General features: G+C 42.5%; 1 protein-coding gene across 4 annotated transcripts in view; it reads left to right on the forward strand.

The window, feature by feature from the left end:
• GALNT11 (polypeptide N-acetylgalactosaminyltransferase 11) overlaps positions 1-18,401 on the forward strand; it is a 54,853-nt gene that overhangs the window by 29,123 nt on the left and 7,329 nt on the right. For all 4 annotated transcript variants that reach the window (XM_079931886.1, XM_079931885.1, XM_079931888.1 and 1 more), the window contains exons 5-7: positions 606-731; positions 3,167-3,416; positions 17,769-17,886. In XM_079931886.1, the coding sequence (XP_079788012.1) occupies positions 606-731; positions 3,167-3,416; positions 17,769-17,886 (494 nt within the window). The remainder of the gene's footprint in view (positions 1-605; positions 732-3,166; positions 3,417-17,768; positions 17,887-18,401) is intronic.

An 18,401-nucleotide genomic window follows, 5' to 3' on the forward strand; every position in this document is an offset into this window, starting at 1 on the left:
ATGGTTTATATACTAACTATAGAAAGAATTATTTATTTAATTATCTTATATGATCTTTGAAGTTATTATGAAATCTAAAGGTAAATGAGCTAGAATTTAAAAAATATTTAGTGCCCATGGAAGGTGCTAAATTAATAAAAGAATGTATTTACTGCTGCTGTTGTATAATTCTTGGTAGGGAAATAGAAGTTGTTTCTCAACTATTCTGAAATGGAGTAGGACTTAATAAATCACTTAGAAACAAAAGATATTTACATATCATTTTGTTTTAAATATGATTTATATGCAGTCAGCCAAACATTCATTCACTCAAGATACTCATTTCAAACATTCTTTATGCAAAGCGTTGTGTTAGTTGCTATGGAAATACAGATAAGTCTATAACTTAAGTAACTATTCCTTTAGGCTAGTGTTCCAACTCTTAACCCTCATTTTTTTCCTTCCAAGATAAGCTATGATCTTCTTTTAAAATAAAGCAGAAGAAGATTCTATATTTGCCTAAAAATTTGTTGTCGCAAGTGCCAGCCACGACTCTAGAGAATCTGCAAAATGTCTGTGCATATGTCTCGTGTGGTTTGAACAGTTGTGCGACTCTTCATTTTCAGACGATGTGAAAGGAGAACTAGATGAATACATCCAAAAATACCTCCCTGGAAAGATTAAAGTAATAAGAAATACAAAACGTGAGGGATTGATTCGAGGAAGAATGATTGGAGCAGCCCACGCAACAGGTAGAACTTCCCGCTGGCCTTTCTTGGTGGGTGTTGAGTGATGAGGGCTCTGAGTCTCCTGCCCTCCTGATCCTGCGTCAGTCTCTGAAAAATGGTGTCTTTAGGGGGCACTGCCAGCAGGAAAGGTGAGGCTTGTTCAGTTTGGGAAAGGCCTTTCCATAACTGCAACCCGGTTGTCCCAAAGCACAGGCTCCAAGGAGGTGAACTCTGGAGTCCTCAGTGGTCTGCCTTTCTGGTTTTTCTTCAGTTACATTATATTGATTCAAATGTATTTCTTTTTACGGTTACCTCTATGGAAGGTTGGTGATCCTAATTTTCATTTATGATCTTGATAAAAATTTTTCCTTTTAAAATACATTTATTTCAGTTAAAACAAATGAATTTGTTTAAAAATATTAGGTATCTAATACTGCAGGTGATGCCTGGATATGGCAAAAATAATCAAGATAATTTTAAAATTCCAGAACTTTGGGGGGGCGTTCCCCAGTAGTGAAAAAAATCTCCTACCTTCCCATATACTGCTCTCCTCAAGATAACCAGTCACTGGGGTTTAAGTGGTTGGCACTGCTTCCTGCCACCACCCCTCCTTGTACACCCACTGTCCCATTCGCTGGGTTTAGCTGTGACTTCATTTTTAGAATCTTTCTTCTTCCCTCCTTTCTCTTAAACCTGCAGTGAACAGGAGCAATTATCAAAAAATGAGAAGTAGCTCCCCTCCATCCAGTCTGCAGTCATATGCAGATTGAGTTCAAGGCGAGATTTCTTCTTTAGAGTCTATTTTGACGTATTGAAGGCACGAGATAGAAAATTGTGGGGTATTTGTAGGGAATGGCAAGATTATGTCACAGAACATCGTACTGTTATAGTATATTATTACTGAGAGTTTATTGTTTTTCAGGTAACAATAGTCATTTAGTTTTTGTTTTTGTTTTTGTTTTTTTTTTGTGGTACGCGGGCCTCCCACTGCCGCGGCCCCTCCCGTTGCGCAGCACAGGCTCCGGACACGCGGGCCCAGCGGCCATGGCTCACGGGCCTAGCCGCTCCGCGGCATGCGGGATCTTCCCGGACTGGGGCACGAACCCGCGTCCCCCGCATCGGCAGGCGGACTCCCAACCACTGCGCCACCAGGGAAGCCCAGTCATGTAGTTTTTTTCTTTATGATCTGTTGGTCCTTGTTCAAATATAGTTTAGGATCTGTCAAAAAATAAGCCAGTTTTTGGGAAATCAATCTCAGGTTCGATGTGACTGTTATTATCTTACTTCATTTAGTTAAATTGTCTTTAATTGAAAAAGTAACATTTTTCGAATTAAAAAAAGCTATTATACATTTTCTCCTCAGAGGAAACTTGATTGAATTGACCTCACTTCACTTGAATAGTGTACAGGTTGAACATTCTGCCTTTCTGTATTAAATGACATCTGGTGAGCTGTATGCTCTTTACATCCTCATAAAGTCCTTCACAGGAGGCCTTGAAGGACATGACTAAGTCACTGTCATCCTGGAGGACTTTCTTGCTGGAGGTATTTCTGCTACTGTTAATTGGAATAGGATGCATCCGGTGCTTTATGAAATTCACGTAAAATCTGTATCAATACGTTTCATGGATAAACGTTTGGAAAAATAATAATGCTGTCTGATGATGAGATTCTAAGTTTCTCAGCTGCTCAGAATAACCATTAAGTTATCGAAGAAGTTTGGGATTATCAAAGAAACCCTCACTCCTCACATGTATCAGGAGGAGTTAAAAATGCGTGATAAAGTCTTCACGATTTTAATTTTATTGACTAGAAGAAAAGAGCATCCCGTGGCCGATGAGACTGGGGGGATTAGAAAGGAAGGGTGGGAAATGGAAGAAAAAGAAATGAGTGCGTGGCAGTCAAGTGGTGAATCCAAGGAGAAGGGAGCTGTGTTGCTGACGTGATGAGAGGGCTGCACGCTTCTCTCACTCCTGAGAATTGCTGTGTTGTAGCCAGAATCGATAACTGGGGTCATGTGTCCGAGTCACCAGCGAGAATGAGTTACGTTCTCTAATCTCTGTTTACGAAGGCAGGGAAATACAGACTAAACATAAATATTTCCATTACAGTAATTGTACTAAAAGTACGCACAGCTGACCACTGTCATTGCACCACACTCCATACCTGGCTGTCCAGAGAACTGAATTGTTCCTGTGAGATTTTGAATCTTTTTACTGAGAAGAATATGTAAATTTTTCCACAGGTTGTGCATATTGTTTGCATATGTTCTTCAATCATAGCAGTACACTTCAGACAGAATTCCTGGCTAACAGACTTCTGAGTACCGGTTTAATAGTTTGGGCTGGAAGGGTGGCAGTTACCTTTCACGCCTGTAAATGCATCAGCACTTGAACTGGGGGCCATACCTAACTTGAGTGCGGTGCAGCTCTCAGGGCCCCTATTGTTTGCCTCCCCAGGAGAAGTCCTGGTGTTCCTGGACAGCCACTGTGAGGTGAATGTGATGTGGCTGCAGCCCCTGCTGGCTGCCATCCGGGAGGACCGGCAAATGGTGGTGTGCCCGGTGATCGACATCATCAGCGCTGACACGCTGGCCTACAGCTCGTCCCCTGTGGTGCGGGGAGGATTCAACTGGGGGCTGCACTTCAAATGGGACCTCGTTCCCCTTTCTGAGCTCGGAGGAACAGACGGAGCTACTGCACCAATAAAGTAAGATTTCTCCTGTATGTGTGAAAAATTCCCAAAAGAGGAAACATACTCAAAGATAATTCCTTTTTCTTTGCAGGAAGCAAAAGTGTTGGCTTAACTTGTTTGTCCGTTAAAAATTTTTGAGTGCTTACCGCATTTGACGTACTCTGCCAAGTCCCAAGGAAAGATTTATGAATAAGAAATTGTCCAGGCCCTCAAGGATTTATATCTTAGTGAGAAAAGCAGAAGTCAACAATATCCTGGGATAATTGTTGCATAGGATAGCCTGGGAGGACCCCCTGCGCTGTGTTGTTTATATCACATACCATGGTTATTGCATTGGTCGTTAACACATCTTCAGTTCTTTGCTGGTGTGAGTGGTACTGTGAAGAACATTTAATACATAAGCCTTTTCTATAATTAGGATTTTAGGATGGATTCCCACTCGTACAATTACTGAGTCATTGTATGTGAATTATTTTCAATTTTCATCCATATTCTCTCATATTATAAATCTCTTATATGTTATTTCTCCTTATTTTTGTTTTCTTTTAAATTTCTCATGTAGATTTCAGAGACGTTTGTCTGTATTTGTACTTTTTAAAGTTCTTAGACCTACTCTTTCTTTTAAACTTTTTTTTAATACAGCTTTTAAAAAATATTTATTTATTTGGCTGCATTGGGTCTTAGTTGCGGCACGCGGGGTCTTTTCGTTGTGGCGTGCGGGCTCCAGAGCATGTGGGCTCAGTAGTTGCAGCACGCAGGCTCTCTAGTTGTGGCACACAGGCTCCAGAGCGCATGGGCTCAGTAGTTGAGGCATGCAGGCTCTCTAGTTGTGGTGCACCGGCTCTAGAGCATGCAGGCTCAGTAGTTGTGGTGTGCGGGCTTAGTTGTCCCATGGCATGTGGGATCTTAGTTCCCCAATCAGGGATCAAACCCACATCCCCTGCACTGGAAGGTGGATTCTTAACCACTGGACTACCAGGGAAGTCCCCTTTTAAAACTTTTTTACTGTAAAAAAATAGCATATGTAAAAAGTTTATATGTATACATGCATACGATTTAATAAATGATTATAGTGTGAACACTGAAAGTACCACCAAGTCAAGAAATAGCACCCACATGCCCCCTGTATACCCCTCCCTGGTCACAGCCCCTGCCCTTGTCCTTAGAGGTGTCATTACCCTGACCCACTCATCATTTCCCTGCTCTCCTGGAGAGTTGTACCCCCCATGTATGATTTCTAAATGATGTAATGTAGTCCAGTTCCCTGTTCTTGGACTTCATGTAAAGGAAGCCATGGGACTCATCACTGTCTTCTTTTAGTCAGTATTGCTTTAAAAGCCTCTGTGCTGCACTGTATAGTTGATTCATTTTTATTGCTGTATAATATTCTGTTATACTCATGTATCATAACATTTATCCGGTTTACTGTGGGCAGGGCATTTGGGTTGTTTTCAGTCGTTTTTCCACCTTACAAGTAGTGCTGTTGTCAGCATTCTTACTCATGGCTTCTAGCTTACAGGAGTGAAACTGCCCAGTCATAGGCATGCCTGTCTTCACCTTTAGTTGATAACGTTTTCCCCACACCTCAGGCGACTAGAACGCCATTGGCTCCTCAGCTAGCCTTTGGGTGCTTGCCAGCTTCCTTTCATCCGAACCAGACTTGGAGGGGAGGCTGATAGAGAGCTGGGCCAGCTCAGGTGGCTGAGGTGCTCTCCTGGCAGGGTGGGGTTGTCTCCTGTTCTCAGGCTTTGTGAGAGAACCTGTTGCAGTTCTTTGTGAAGTCCGTGAAAAAAGCACACCCAGCTCTCAGTTTTCTTCTAGTCTTCACGTGCTTGTAACCCTTCTTCCTACCAGGGCTTTCAGTGCGGGTCTCTACCCTCTGCTCCCCAGCCTTGCAGGTGGGAGTTAGATGCTGGAGCACATCTCTCAGGAGAGCAGGGCTGCACCTGGGGACTGTCGCTCTATGTTTCTGGGCTCCACGACTTCACGTACTGTGATTGGAGGCAGACAGGAGCACTGACCCCATTTTCAGCTTCCCTTTGCCAGTGCAAGAGAAAGTTCCTTGGACTGTTGCTACATGTGTTCTCATTCGTAGTTACAGGGCAGTGGCCAGTTTTTGCCTATTTCATCATCTTTATGGGTATTTGTTTTTCATTGTTTAATTTTTAATATTTTTAATCAAAAACATATATTCACAGTAATAAGTCAAACAGTATAGAACAGCTTAGGATGAGAAGTGGCTGGCTCTAAGCCTCCCTCCCCATTCTCAGTCCTTCTCCCCAGAGGCAAATTCTTTTAACCACTTTTAGTTTTGGTCTTCCATTTCTTACTTCCTGAACTCTAAATTATATGCATAGTCCTCTTTTCAACATAAAACCAACTATAGGCCTCTCTGTTGGAAAAATGAAGATTTAGCTCATTTACATCACTCCCATGTTCCCTTTATTGTTGTAGGATGAGTTTTTAGTTACTGTATTGGTTACTTTTGATACTTAAAAAAAAAAATCTGTTTCTTGTTCTGACTTTTTTTTTTTTTTGTCTGCGTTGGGTCTTTGTTGCTGCACGTGGGCTCTCTCTAGCTGCAACGAGCGGGGGCCACTCCTCGCTGCGGTGCACGGGCTTCTCATTGCGGTGGCTTCTCTTGTTGCAGAGCACGGCCTCTAGGTGCACGGGCTTCAGTAGTTGTGGCATGCAGGCTCAGTAGTTATGGCACACAGGCTCAGCAGTTGTGGCTTGCAGGCTCCAGAGTAGCAGGCTCAGTAGTTGTGGCGCACGGGCTTAGTTGCTCCGCGTCATGTGGGATCTTCCCGGACCAGGGCTCGAACCCATGTCCCCTGCATTGGAAGGCGGATTCCCAACCACTGCGCCACCAGGGAAGCCCCGTTCTGTTGACTTTCGACGGCATCTTTTGACATTCTTCCTTGAACAGTGAGGCTATGAGCACCGCTTTCTCCTTTTTTTCCACTTTTTCTCCCCTTTCGGCTGTAAGCTGTTTCACTTTTATTATATCAAGGTTGCTAACTTCTTGAGTTGGATATTTAGATTTTTAAAATTTTTAGCCTTTTTTCTTTTCTAATACATGTATTTAAGATGATAAATTTTCTTCTGATCATGGCTTTAGCTGCATCCCACAAACTGTGATATATCATTTTTTATTGTCATTTTTTTTAACATCTTTATTGGGGTATAATTGCTTTACAGTGGTGTGTTAGCTTCTGCTTTATAACAAAGTGAATCAGTTATACATACACATATGTTCCCATAGCTCTTCCCTCCTGCGTCTCCCTCCCTCCCACCCTCCCTATCCCACCCCTGCAGGCGGTCACAAAGCACCGAGCTGATATCCCTGTGCTATGCGGCTGCTTCCCACTAGCCATCTACCTTACGTTTGGTAGTGTATATATGTCCCTGCCTCTCTCTCGCTTTGTCACAGCTCGCCCTTCCCCCTCCCCATATCCTCAAGTCCGTTCTCCGGTAGGTCTGTGTCGTTATTCCTGTCTTACCCCTAGGTTCTTCATGACATTTTTTTTTCCTTAAATTCCATATATATGTGTTAGCATACGGTATTTGTCTTTCTCTTTCTGACTTACTTCACTCTGTATGACAGACTCTAGGTCTATCCACCTCAATACAGATAGCTCAATTTCGTTTCTTTTTATGGCTGAGTAATATTCCGTTGTATATATGTGCCACATCTTCTTTATCCATTCATCCGATGGTGGGCACTTAGGTGGTTTCTATCTCCGGGCTATTGTAAATAGAGCTGCAATAAACATTTTGGTACATGACTCTTTTTGAATTATGGTTTTCTCAGGGTATATGCCCAGTAGTGGGATTGCTGGGTCATATGGTAGTTCTATTTGTAGTTTTCTAAGGAACCTTCATACTGTTCTCCATAGTGGCTGTACCAGTTCACAGTCCCACCAGCAGTGCAAGAGTGTTCCCTTTTCTCCACACCCTCTCCAGCATTTATTGTTTCTAGATTCTTTGATGATGGCCATTCTGACTGGTGTGAGATGATATCTCATTGTAGTTTTGATTTGCATTTCCCTAATGATTAATGATGTTGAGCATTCTTTCATGTGTTTGTTGGCAGTCTGTATATCTTTGGAGAAATGTCTATTTAGGTCTTCTGCCCATTTTTGGATTGGGTTGTTTGTTTTTTTGTTATTGAGCTGCATGAGCTGCTTATAAATTTTGGAAATTAATCCTTTGTCAGTTGCTTCATTTGCAAATATTTTCTCCCATTCTGAGGGTTGTCTTTTGGTCTTGTTTATGGTTTCCTTTGCTGTGCAAAAGCTTTGAAGTTTCATTAGGTCCCATTTGTTTATTTTTGTTTTTATTTCCATTTCTCTAGGGGGAGGGTCAAAAAGGATCTTGCTGTGATTTATGTCATAGAGTGTCCTGCCTATGTTTTCCTCTAAGAGTTTGATAGTTTCTGGCCTTACATTTAGGTCTTTAATCCATTTTGAGCTTTTTTTTGTGTATGGTGTTAGGGAGTGATCTAATCCCATACTTTTACATGTACCTGTCCAGTTTTCCCAGCACCACTTATTGAAGAGGCTGTCCTTTCTCCACTGTACATTCCTCCCTCCTTTATCAAAGATAAGGTGACCATATGTGTGTGGGTTTATCTCTGGGCTTTCTATCCTGTTCCATTGATCTTTCTGTTTTTGTGCCAGTACCATACTGTCTTGATTACTGTAGCTTTGTAGTATAGTCTGAAGTCAGGGAGCCTGATTCCTCCAGCTCCGTTTTTCGTTCTCAAGATTGCTTTGGCTATTCGGGGTCTTTTGTGTTTCCATACAAATTGTGAAATTTTTTGTTCTAGTTCTGTGAAAAATGCCATTGGTAGTTTTATAGGGATTGCATTGAATCTGTAGATTGCTTTGGGTAGTAGAGTCATTTTCACAATGTTGATTCTTCCAATCCAAGAACATGGTATATCTCACCATCTATTTGTATCACCTTTAATTTCTTTCATCAATGTCTTATAATTTTCTGCCTACAGGTCTTTTGTCTCCTTCGGTAGGTTTATTCCTAGATATTTTATTCTTTTTGTTGCAGTGGTAAATGGGAGTGTTTTCTTGATTTCACTTTCAGGTTTTTCATCATTAGTGTATAGGAATGCCAGAGATTTCTGTGCATTAATTTTGTATCCTGCTACTTTGCCAAATTCATTGATTAGCTCTAGTAGTTTTCTGGAAGCATCTTTAGGATCCTCTGTGTATAGTATCATGTCATCTGCAAACAGTGACAGCTTTACTTCTTCTTTTCCAATTTGGATTCCTTTTATTTCCTTTTCTTCTCTGATTGCTATGGCTAAAACTTCCAAAACTATGTTGAATAAGAGTGGTGGGAGTGGGCAACCTTGTCTTGTTCCTGATCTTAGTGGAAATGCTTTCAGTTTTTCACCATTGAGGACGATGTTGGCTGTGGGTTTGTCATATATGACCTTTATTATGTTGAGGAAAGTTCCCTCTATGCCTACTTTCTGGAGAGTTTTTATCATAAATGGGTGTTGAATTTTGTCAGAAGCTTTCTCTGCATCTATTGAGATGATCATATGGTTTTTATCCTCCAATATGTTAATATGGTGTATCACATTGATTGATTTGCATATATTGAAGAATCCTTGCATTCCTGGAATAAACCCCACTTGATCATGGTGTATGATCCTTTTAATGTGCTGTTGGATTCTGTTTGCTAGTCTTTTGTTGAGGATTTTTGCTTCTATGTTCATCAGTGATATTGGCCTGAGTTTTCTTTCTTTGTGACATCCTTGTCTGGTTTTGGTATCAAGGTGATGGTGGCCTCATAGAATGAATTTGGGAGTGTTCCTCCCTCTGCTATATTTTGGAAGAGTTTGAGAAGGATAGGTGTTAGCTCTTCTCTCAATGTTTGATAGAATTCGCCTGTGAAGCCATCTGGTCCTGGGCTTTTGTTTATTGGAAGATTTTTAATCAGAGTTTCAATTTCAGTGCTTGTGATTGGTCTGTTCATATTTTCTATTTCTTCCTGATTCAGTCTTGGCACGTTGTGCATTTCTAAGAATTTGTCCATTTCTTCCAGGTTGTCCATTTTATTGGCATAGAGTTGCTTGTAGTAATCTCTCATGATCCTTTGTATTTCTGCAGTGTCAGTTGTTACTTCTCCTTTTTCATTTCTAATTCTGTTGATTTGAGTCTTCTCCCTTTTTTTCTTGATGAGTCTGGCTAATGGTTTATCTATTTTGTTTATCTTCTTAAAGAACCAGCTTTTAGTTTTATTGATCTTTGCTATTGTTTCCTTCATTTCTTTTTCATTTTTTTCTGATCTGATTTTTATGATTTCTTTCCTTCTGCTAACTTTGGGGTTTTTTTGTTCTTCTTTCTCTAATTGCTTTAGGTGCAAGGTTAGGTTGTTTATTTGAGGTGTTTCCTGTTTCTTAAGGTGGGCTTGTATTGCTATAAACTTCCCTCTTAGAGCTGCTTTTGCTGCATCCCATAGGTTTTGGGTCGTCGTGTCTCCATTGTCATTTGTTTCTAGGTATTTTTTGATTTCCTCTTTGATTTCTTCAGTGATCACTTCATTATTAAGTAGTGTATTGTTTAGCCTCCATGTGTATTTTTTACAGATCTTTTCCTGTAATTAATATCTAGTCTCATGGTGTTATGGTCAGAAAAGATACTTGATACAATTTCAGTTTTCTTAAATTTACCAAGGCTTGATTTGTGACCCAAGATATGATCTATCCTGGAGAATGTTCCATGAACACTTTAGAAAAATGTGTATTCTGTTGTTTTTGGATGGAGTGTCCTATAAATATCAATTAAGTCCATCTTGTTTAATGTATCATTTAAAGCTTGTGTTTCCTTATTTATTTTCATTTTGGATGATCTGTCCATTGGTGAAAGTGGGGTGTTAAAGTCCCCTACTATGAATGTGTTACTGTCGATTTCCCCTTTTATGGCTGTTAGTATTTGCCTTATGTATTGAGGTGCTCCTATGTTGGGTGCATAAATATTTACAGTTGTTATATCTTCTTCTTGGATTGATCCCTTGATCATTATGTAGTGTCCTTCTTTGTCTCTTCTAATAGTCTTTATTTTAAAGTCTATTTTGTCTGATATGAGAATTGCTACTCCAGCTTTCTTTTGGCTTCCATTTGCATGGAATATCTTTTTCCATCCCCTTACTTTCAATCTGTATGTGTCTCTAGGTCTGAAGTGGGTCTCTTGTAGACAGCATATATATGGGTCTTGTTTTTGTATCCATTCAGCCAATCTGTGTCTTTTGGTGGGAGCATTTAGTCCATTTACATTTAAGGTAATTATCGATATGTATGTTCCTATTCCCATTTTCTAAATTGTTTTGTGTTCATTATTGTAGGTCTTTTCCTTCTCTTGTGTTTCTTGCCTAGAGAAGATCCTTGAGCATTTGTTGTAAAGCTGGTTTGGTGGTGCTGAACTCTCTCAGCTTTTGCTTGTCTGTAAAGGTTTTAATTTCTCCATCAAATCTGAATGAGATCCTTGCTGGGTAGAGTAATCCTGGTTGCAGGTTTTTCTCCTTCATCACTTTCAGTATGTCCTGCCACTCCCTTCTGGCTTGCAGAGTTTCTGCTGAGAGATCAGCTGTTAACCTTATGGGGATTCCCTTGTGTGTTATTTGTTGTTTTTCCCTTGCTGCTTTTAATATGCTTTCTTTCTATTTAATTTTTGACAGTTTGATTAATATGTGTCTTGGTGTATTTCTCCTTGGATTTATCCTGTATGGGACTCTCTGTGCTTCCTGGACTTGATTAACTATTTCCTTTCCCATATTAGGGAATTTTTCAACTATAATCTCTTCAAATATTTTCTCAGTCCCTTTCTTTTTCTCTTCTTCCTCTGGAACCCCTATAATTCGAATGTTGGTGCCTTTAATGTTGTCCCAGAGGTCTCTGAGACTGTCCTCAGTTCTTTTCATTCTTTTTTCTTTATTCTGCTCTGCAGTAGTTATTTCCACTATTTTATCTTCCAGGTCAGTTATCCGTTCTTCTGCCTCAGTTATTCTGCTATTGATCCCATCTAGAGTATTTTTCATTTCATTTATTGTGTTGTTTATCATTGTTTGTTTCATCTTTAGTTCTTCTAGGTCCTTGTTAAATGTTTCTTGCATTTTGTCTATTGTATTTCCAAGATTTTGGATCATCTTTACTATCATTATTCTGAATTCTTTTTCAGGTAAACTGCCTATTTCCTCTTCATTTGTTAGGTCTGGTGCATTTTTATCTTGCTCCTTCATCTGCTGTGTGTTTTTCTGTCTTCTCATTTTGCTTATCTTACTGTGTTTGGGGTCTCCTTTTTGCAGGCTGCCGGTTTGTAGTTCCGGTTGTTTTTGATGTCTGTCCCCAGTGACTAAGGTTGGTTCAGTGGCTTGTGTAGGCTTCCTGTTGGAGGGGACTAGTGCCTGTGTTCTGGTGGATGAGGCTGGATCTTGTCTTTCTGGTGGGCAGGTCCACGTCTGGTGGTGTGTTTTGGGGTGTCTGTGGACTTATTATGATTTTAGGCAGCCTCTCTGCTAATGGGTGGGGTTGTGTTCCTGTTTTGCTAGTTGTTTGGCATAAGGTGTCCAGCACTGTAGCTTGCTGGTCGTTGAGTGAAGCTGGGTGCTGGTGTTGAGATGGAGATCTCTGGGAGATTTTCACCGTTTGATATTATGTGGAGCTGGGAGGTCTCTTGTTGACCAGTGTCCTGAAGTTGGCTCTCCCACCTCAGAGGCACAGCACTGACTCCTGGCTGCAGTACCAAGAGCCTTTCATCCACACAGCTCAGAATAAAAGGGAGAAAAAGTAGAGAGAAAGAATTAGTAGAAGTAAGAAAGAAAAAAGAAAGAAAGAAAGGAAGGAAGGAAGGAAAGGAGGGAAGGAAGAAAGAAAGAAAGAAGAAAAGGAAACAAGGAAAGAAAGGAGGGAGGGAGGAGGGAAGGAAGGAAAAAAGAAAGAAAGAAAGAAGATAAAGTAAAATAAAAAAGTAAAATAAAATAAAGTTATTAAATTAAAAATAATTATTAAAAAAAACGGACGGATAGAACCTTAGGACAAATGGTGGAAGCAAAGCTATACAGACAAAATCTCACACAGAAGCATACACATACACACTCACACAAAGAGGAAAAGGGGAAAAAAATCACAAATCTTGCTCTCAAAGTCCACCTCCTTAATTTGGGATGATTGGTTGTCTATTCAGGTATTCCACAGATGCAGGTACATCAAGTTGATTGTGGAGCTTTAATCCGCTGCCCCTGAGGCTGCTGGGAGAGATTTCCCTTTCTCTTTGTTCCCACAGCTCCCGGGGCTCAGCTTTGGATTTGGCCCCGCCTCTGCGTGTAGGTCGCTGGAGGGCGCCTGTTTTTTGCTCAGACAGGACGGGGTTAAAGGAGCCGCTGATTCGGGGGCTCTGGCGCACTCAGGCCGGTGGGAGGGAGGGGCACGGAGTGCAGGGCGGGCCTGCGGTAGCAGAGGTCAGCGTGACATTTGTTGCACCAGCCCGAGGCCCGCCGTGCGTTCTCTCGGGGAAGTTGTCCCTGGATCCCGGGAACCTGGCAGTGGCGGGCTGCACAGGCTCCCCGGAAGGGGGGTGTGGAGAGTGACCTGTGCTCGCACACAGGCCCCTTGGTGGCGGCGGCAGCAGCCTTAGCGTCTCCCGCCCGTCTCTGGGCTCCGCGCTGTTAGCCGCGGCTCGCGCCCATCTCTGGAGCTCCTTTAAGCAGCGCTCTTACTCCCCTCTCCTCGCGCACCAGGAAACAGAGGGAAGAAAAGGTCTCCTGCCTTTTCGGCAGCTCCAGACCTTTTCCTGGACTCCCTCCCGGCCAGCCGTGGCGCACTAACCCCCTGCAGGCTGTGTTCACGCCGCCAACCCCAGTCCTCTCCCTGTGCTCCGACCGAAGCCCGAGCCTCGGCTCCCAGCCCTGCCCGGCCCGGCGGGTGAGCAGACAAGCCTCTCGGGCTGGTGAGTGCTGGTCCACACCAATCCTCTGTGCGGGAATCTCCCCGCTTTGCCCCCCGCGCCCCTGTTGCTGTGCTCTCCTTCGCGGCCCGAAGCTCCCTCCTCCACCACCCGCAGTCTCCGCCCGCGAAGGGGCTTCCTAGTGTGTGGGAACCTTTCTTCCTTCACAGCTCCCTCCCACTGGTGCAGGTGCCGTCCCTATTCTTTCGTCTCTGTTTTTTCTTGTTTTTTCTTTCTTTTGCCCTACCCAGGGACGTGGGGGGTTTCTTGCCTTTTGGGAGGTCTGAGGTCCTCTGCCAGCGTTCAGTAGGTGTTCTGTAGGAGTTGCTCCACGTGTAGATGTATTTCTGGTGTATTGTATAGCACAGAGGACTCTGCTCAGTACTCTGTAATAACCTCCAAACTCGGAACTCCACACTGCAGAGGCCCTCCTTTCAACGTGCTGCCTCTCCCCTTCTCCGCAGGTCACAAACAGAGGCCCAGGTCACAAGCAGAGGCCTACTGTCATTTATTTCAAAATATTTTCATTGTTATGTCTTCTCTGACCTGTAGGTTATTTAGCAGTGCATTTATTATTTTACAGGCATACGGAAACTTTATAGTCGTTATTTAATCCTAGCTTATACTGTGGTCAGAATTTGTATTTTCTGCAGTTGTTAAGGATGAGATGCTGTATTTGTTGGGTCGTTTATTGTGTTGTTCAAATATTCTATATTTTTATTAATTTTTAATTCACGTGTTGTCAGTTATTGAAAACGGTATATTAATTTCCCACTACAATTGTGTGTCTGTTTCTCCTTGTAGTTCTTTATATATTTTCTTCATATATTTTGAGGCTCTGTTAATAGATGCATGACAGTTTAGAATTATTAAATCTTCTGGTGATGAAACCATTTATCATTATGAATTGTATTTAATTCTGTACTTCTAGAATAGTGTCCCTTTTGCTGTCAGTCTTCCTGTGGTCACATATTTATACGTGTCCCTGTAAGCAGCATGTAGTTGCTTTTGTTTTGTTTTGAAGCCTGTGTGGAAAACTTTGTCTTTTAATTAGGGCTTAGTTGATTACTTACATGTTTGTGTCTATGGTTACAGTGGTACTGTTTGCTTTCTTTCTGTTCTAAGTTCTGTTTTCTCTGCTTTTACGTGCTTTTGGCCTGAATTCCAATTATTCTGTTCCCAGCTGCCACCCATTATTAGACATTATAGTTTCTTACCTACTGTTCTGTTAGTGGTTACCTTAGAAAGTACAGCCTTCATACTTGACCTATCAAAGTGTAATATAAATTGGTATTTTCTCCAAACAATGCAAGGATATCAGAATGTTCATATTCCAGTTATCCCCCTTCAAGTTATATTGCTGAAATGTACACGTGTTTGGGGGTGGTGGTGTGGTGTGTGTTTTTGTACTTTTGGGCCATGCCGCACAGCTTGCAGGATCTTAGTTCCCTACCCAGGGATCCATCCCGGGCCCCCTGCAGTGGAAGCTTGGAGTCCTAACCATTGGACTGCCAGGGAAGTCCCACGTGTGTATTTTTTTTAACCCTACAAGACTTTTTTATGTAACCATTATTCATTTACGTTTACCCACATATTTCCCCTTTTATGTTACTTTTTATCCTTTCTGCATCTGCAAGCTTCCATCTAGGATTTATTTTCATTTTGACTAAAGAACACATTTTAGTATTTCTTTTGGTTGGACCTTCAGGTGATTATTCCTCTCTTTCTGAAAATGTCTTTGTTTCACGCTTTGTGTGTGTGTGTGTGTGTGTGTGTGTGCGTGCGTGCGTGCAGAAGGATTCACATTTATTGGTTCAACTACAGTACCTAACGTTTGCTAAACATGTATTTCACACTAATTGGTCACATTTCCATAGGTTGTCAGTTCACAGAAAAGGGCCCATCCCTTGCCAGATGGCAGGGTAGGAGGTACAGAGGGCCTGGGTAGCAGAGCCCGCCAGCTATCACTTGGTCATGCAGGATTGATGGAGCCAGGTTGGCGGGCAGCCCTTGGCCGGCCCTTTGGGGACAGGGGCTCAGAGATATCCTGTTTACTCAACTCCTATACAGGACTGTGGGTAGAGGTGGGCCCCAGGTAGGTAGCCCAGGGGTAGGCTCATGGATGCATGCGCCACCACAGCTCCTGAAGGTGGGGTCATGGGAGGTGGTGTTCTCTGTGCCTTGGATCATCGGAAGGAAATGGAGGCCTCTTCAAGGGGTTGTAGCCCCTGGCTGGACAGGTGGGAAGGACTCCCCAGACATGATACAGACATTACAGCGCAGACGCAAGCCCCTACCGCAGGCTGGGATGGCAACACAGACAGAAACACCAACACACCAGGGCAGGTGGCGTTTCTTTCCCAACAGAAACGTGGAGACAGAGCAGAAGCAACAGTATTCTTTTCCCACAAGATTCCTCAGAGAGGAACAGACCAGGACGTCACTCAAGAGGTAGTTTTTTTTTTTTCCTTTTCATGGAAATTTGAGTCAGCAACATTATCACCTATTGTAAGATATTTCAGAGAAAGAAAACAGTGGTCACCAAAGGGCAAAAATGACCCCTGGCTGGCAGGGCTGGCTCCAGGATTTGGAAGGCCAGCCTCCACCAGTAAGACAGCTTTTTTCTTGGGCTTGAAGCAAGCTCTGGCCTGATTCACAGGCTGCCACTGATTCCTGAGCGGCAGGGGGGCTCAGGGGGGACTGGATTAGGCAGAGGGACCAGGCACCTTGTGAGCTGGTAGAGCCGGGGTCGCTGTGGCTCATGTTGCAGGACAGCCAGAAGTCTTCACGTCTCAAGGGAGCCCAGCTGTGGCCAAAGAGGAAGCCCCAGCGTGTTCTCTGGGGCCCCTGCCTCTGAGGTAACAGTCCAGGTCTGGCTCCCAAGACCAGAAAAGAAGCCGTTGCTTGTGGTAGCCAGGAGAGGGGTTTCTGGGGACCCTGTAATTAAATACACATCCCTGAGTTGTGGCCCTAGAAACCCTTGCCTCAAGGCTAATCAGTTTCCAGCACCTGGTGGAATGATTGCCGTTTCTTATCCTGAGACACAGATAAAACATCATTTCACAGACACTGGACATAGATGCTTCAAGCTGAGGGAAAAGGGAGGAACGATCAACTGCAAAGGCAGAGAGGGGAGGGCAGGGGGACTCTCATGGATCAAGTTGGGGAAAGAGTGGTGGGTTTGTTTACTTTTTTGTTTGATTCACCATTATTTTGAAGACTAATTTTACTTGATGTTCAGTTCTAGACTGGCAGGTATATTCTTTCAGGACTTTGAAGGTATCATTCAAGAACCTTCTGGCTTCCACTGTTTCTGGTGAGAAGCCAACAACTAACTTTTTTTCTTTTGAAGGTAGTAATCTCCCATTGGCTGCTGACTTTTTTTTCTGTCTTTGTCAGAAATGTCCTTCAGATGCATGAATGTGGTTTGTGTATTGATGGCATCTAATTATCCGCCAAATTCTCAGTCTTGTCTCCTATGCTCGAACATATTGAACAGTTAAAGTCTCTGCCTGGTAACTCTGTTATCTGAAACCCCTGCACATCTGTTTCTGTTGTAGATGGTTTCTCTTATTTTTTTCTTTCATGTGATTTATCTTCCTGATTGCCTGGTTATTTGTTAGTTTGCTTGTTTATTTTTGTTTAATGCTGGACATTGTATATGAAAAATTATGGAGGTACGTTCATCCTGGGGCGGTGTTTTCTCCTGCAGAGACTGGCTTCTCTTCTGGGAGGCCGCTCAGAACACTAGACGCCACGCCCCCGGTGCGGTTCGGCCAGTGAGGTCATTGGAAGCCACCTCAGGCTCTGGGGAGTCCGTCCACGTCAGTTTTCAGGAACACAGGGGTTCTCGACTGTGGCAGGACTGGCCTTTAGGGCCAGAGAGCTCTCCGTTGCGGGTGCTGCCCTGTGCGTTGCAGGGTGTTCAGCATATCTGGCCTCTACCCTTCAGATGCCAGTGGCACCCCTCCACCACAGCTGTGACAGCTAAAAATGTCTCGGGGAACCACTGGTCTAACACATGTTTGAGTCCAATTCAAAGTGAGACGTTTGTCTGCTCTCTCCTTGGCAGGCCCTGGAGCCCAGTTTTTAATCCCCGTGGCTCTATGAGACTGTCGAAGGAATTAAATAATTCAGGTGGATTTCTGTCAACAGTAGTTATAATCAATTTTTAAAAGTACTTGTGATACTTAGAAAAGTAGCCTTCATTTGCCTGGGACTGCGATCTAGAAAATTAAGTTATGGGGCCCAGCTCATTCCCTCATAAATCAGACAAAATGTTTCATAATAGTTAATCTAGTTTCTATTAGTAATGTTCTAAAGCTGCTCTGAGTTTTTTAAAACAAGAACGTAGATAATTGACTACAGAATTGATACGATAATTGTTTTCCTTTTCTAGGTCACCTACAATGGCTGGAGGATTGTTTGCCATGAACAGAAACTATTTCAGTGAACTTGGACAGTATGACAGTGGCATGGATATCTGGGGAGGAGAAAATTTAGAAATATCATTTCGGGTAAATTTTTTTTTGCATGCTTGATTATTAACTGTGTGCAAGGAATATAATTTTCATTCATGATCCCATATTTTCTGTAAATTCTCTTTGCCTGTCTTTATTAACAAATTGTCCTTAATGAATACTACTTTACCACAATCTATAATGTGGATAATACCCATTCAAAATATCAAAAGCCTATAAGAAGCCTTGCATTTATTTTGTAAGAATTTAAAAGTGATAGTTGTAATGAATAGTTGGGTATGTATTAAGAAGTCTTCATGTGCATTTAATCTAGAGTTTTGTTCTTTCTTTGTCCATTTGTTAATCTTATTTGATAACCCTAGATATATATAGTTGGGGTCATCAGATTTTCCTGACTGCGCGAGACCATCCTGGTTCATACCTGATCTCCTGGAGAGATTATTAATAGCTCCTCATTTCACTTTCAGGAGTAGCCCAGCTGATAAGATAAATGATATCAACACCTGCGTATAGGTTACTGAACCCTTTATATATACCGTTCCCTCCAGGGG

Source organism: Stenella coeruleoalba (genome assembly GCF_951394435.1).
Source record: "Stenella coeruleoalba genome assembly, chromosome: 9".
Lineage (NCBI taxonomy): Eukaryota > Metazoa > Chordata > Mammalia > Artiodactyla > Delphinidae > Stenella > Stenella coeruleoalba.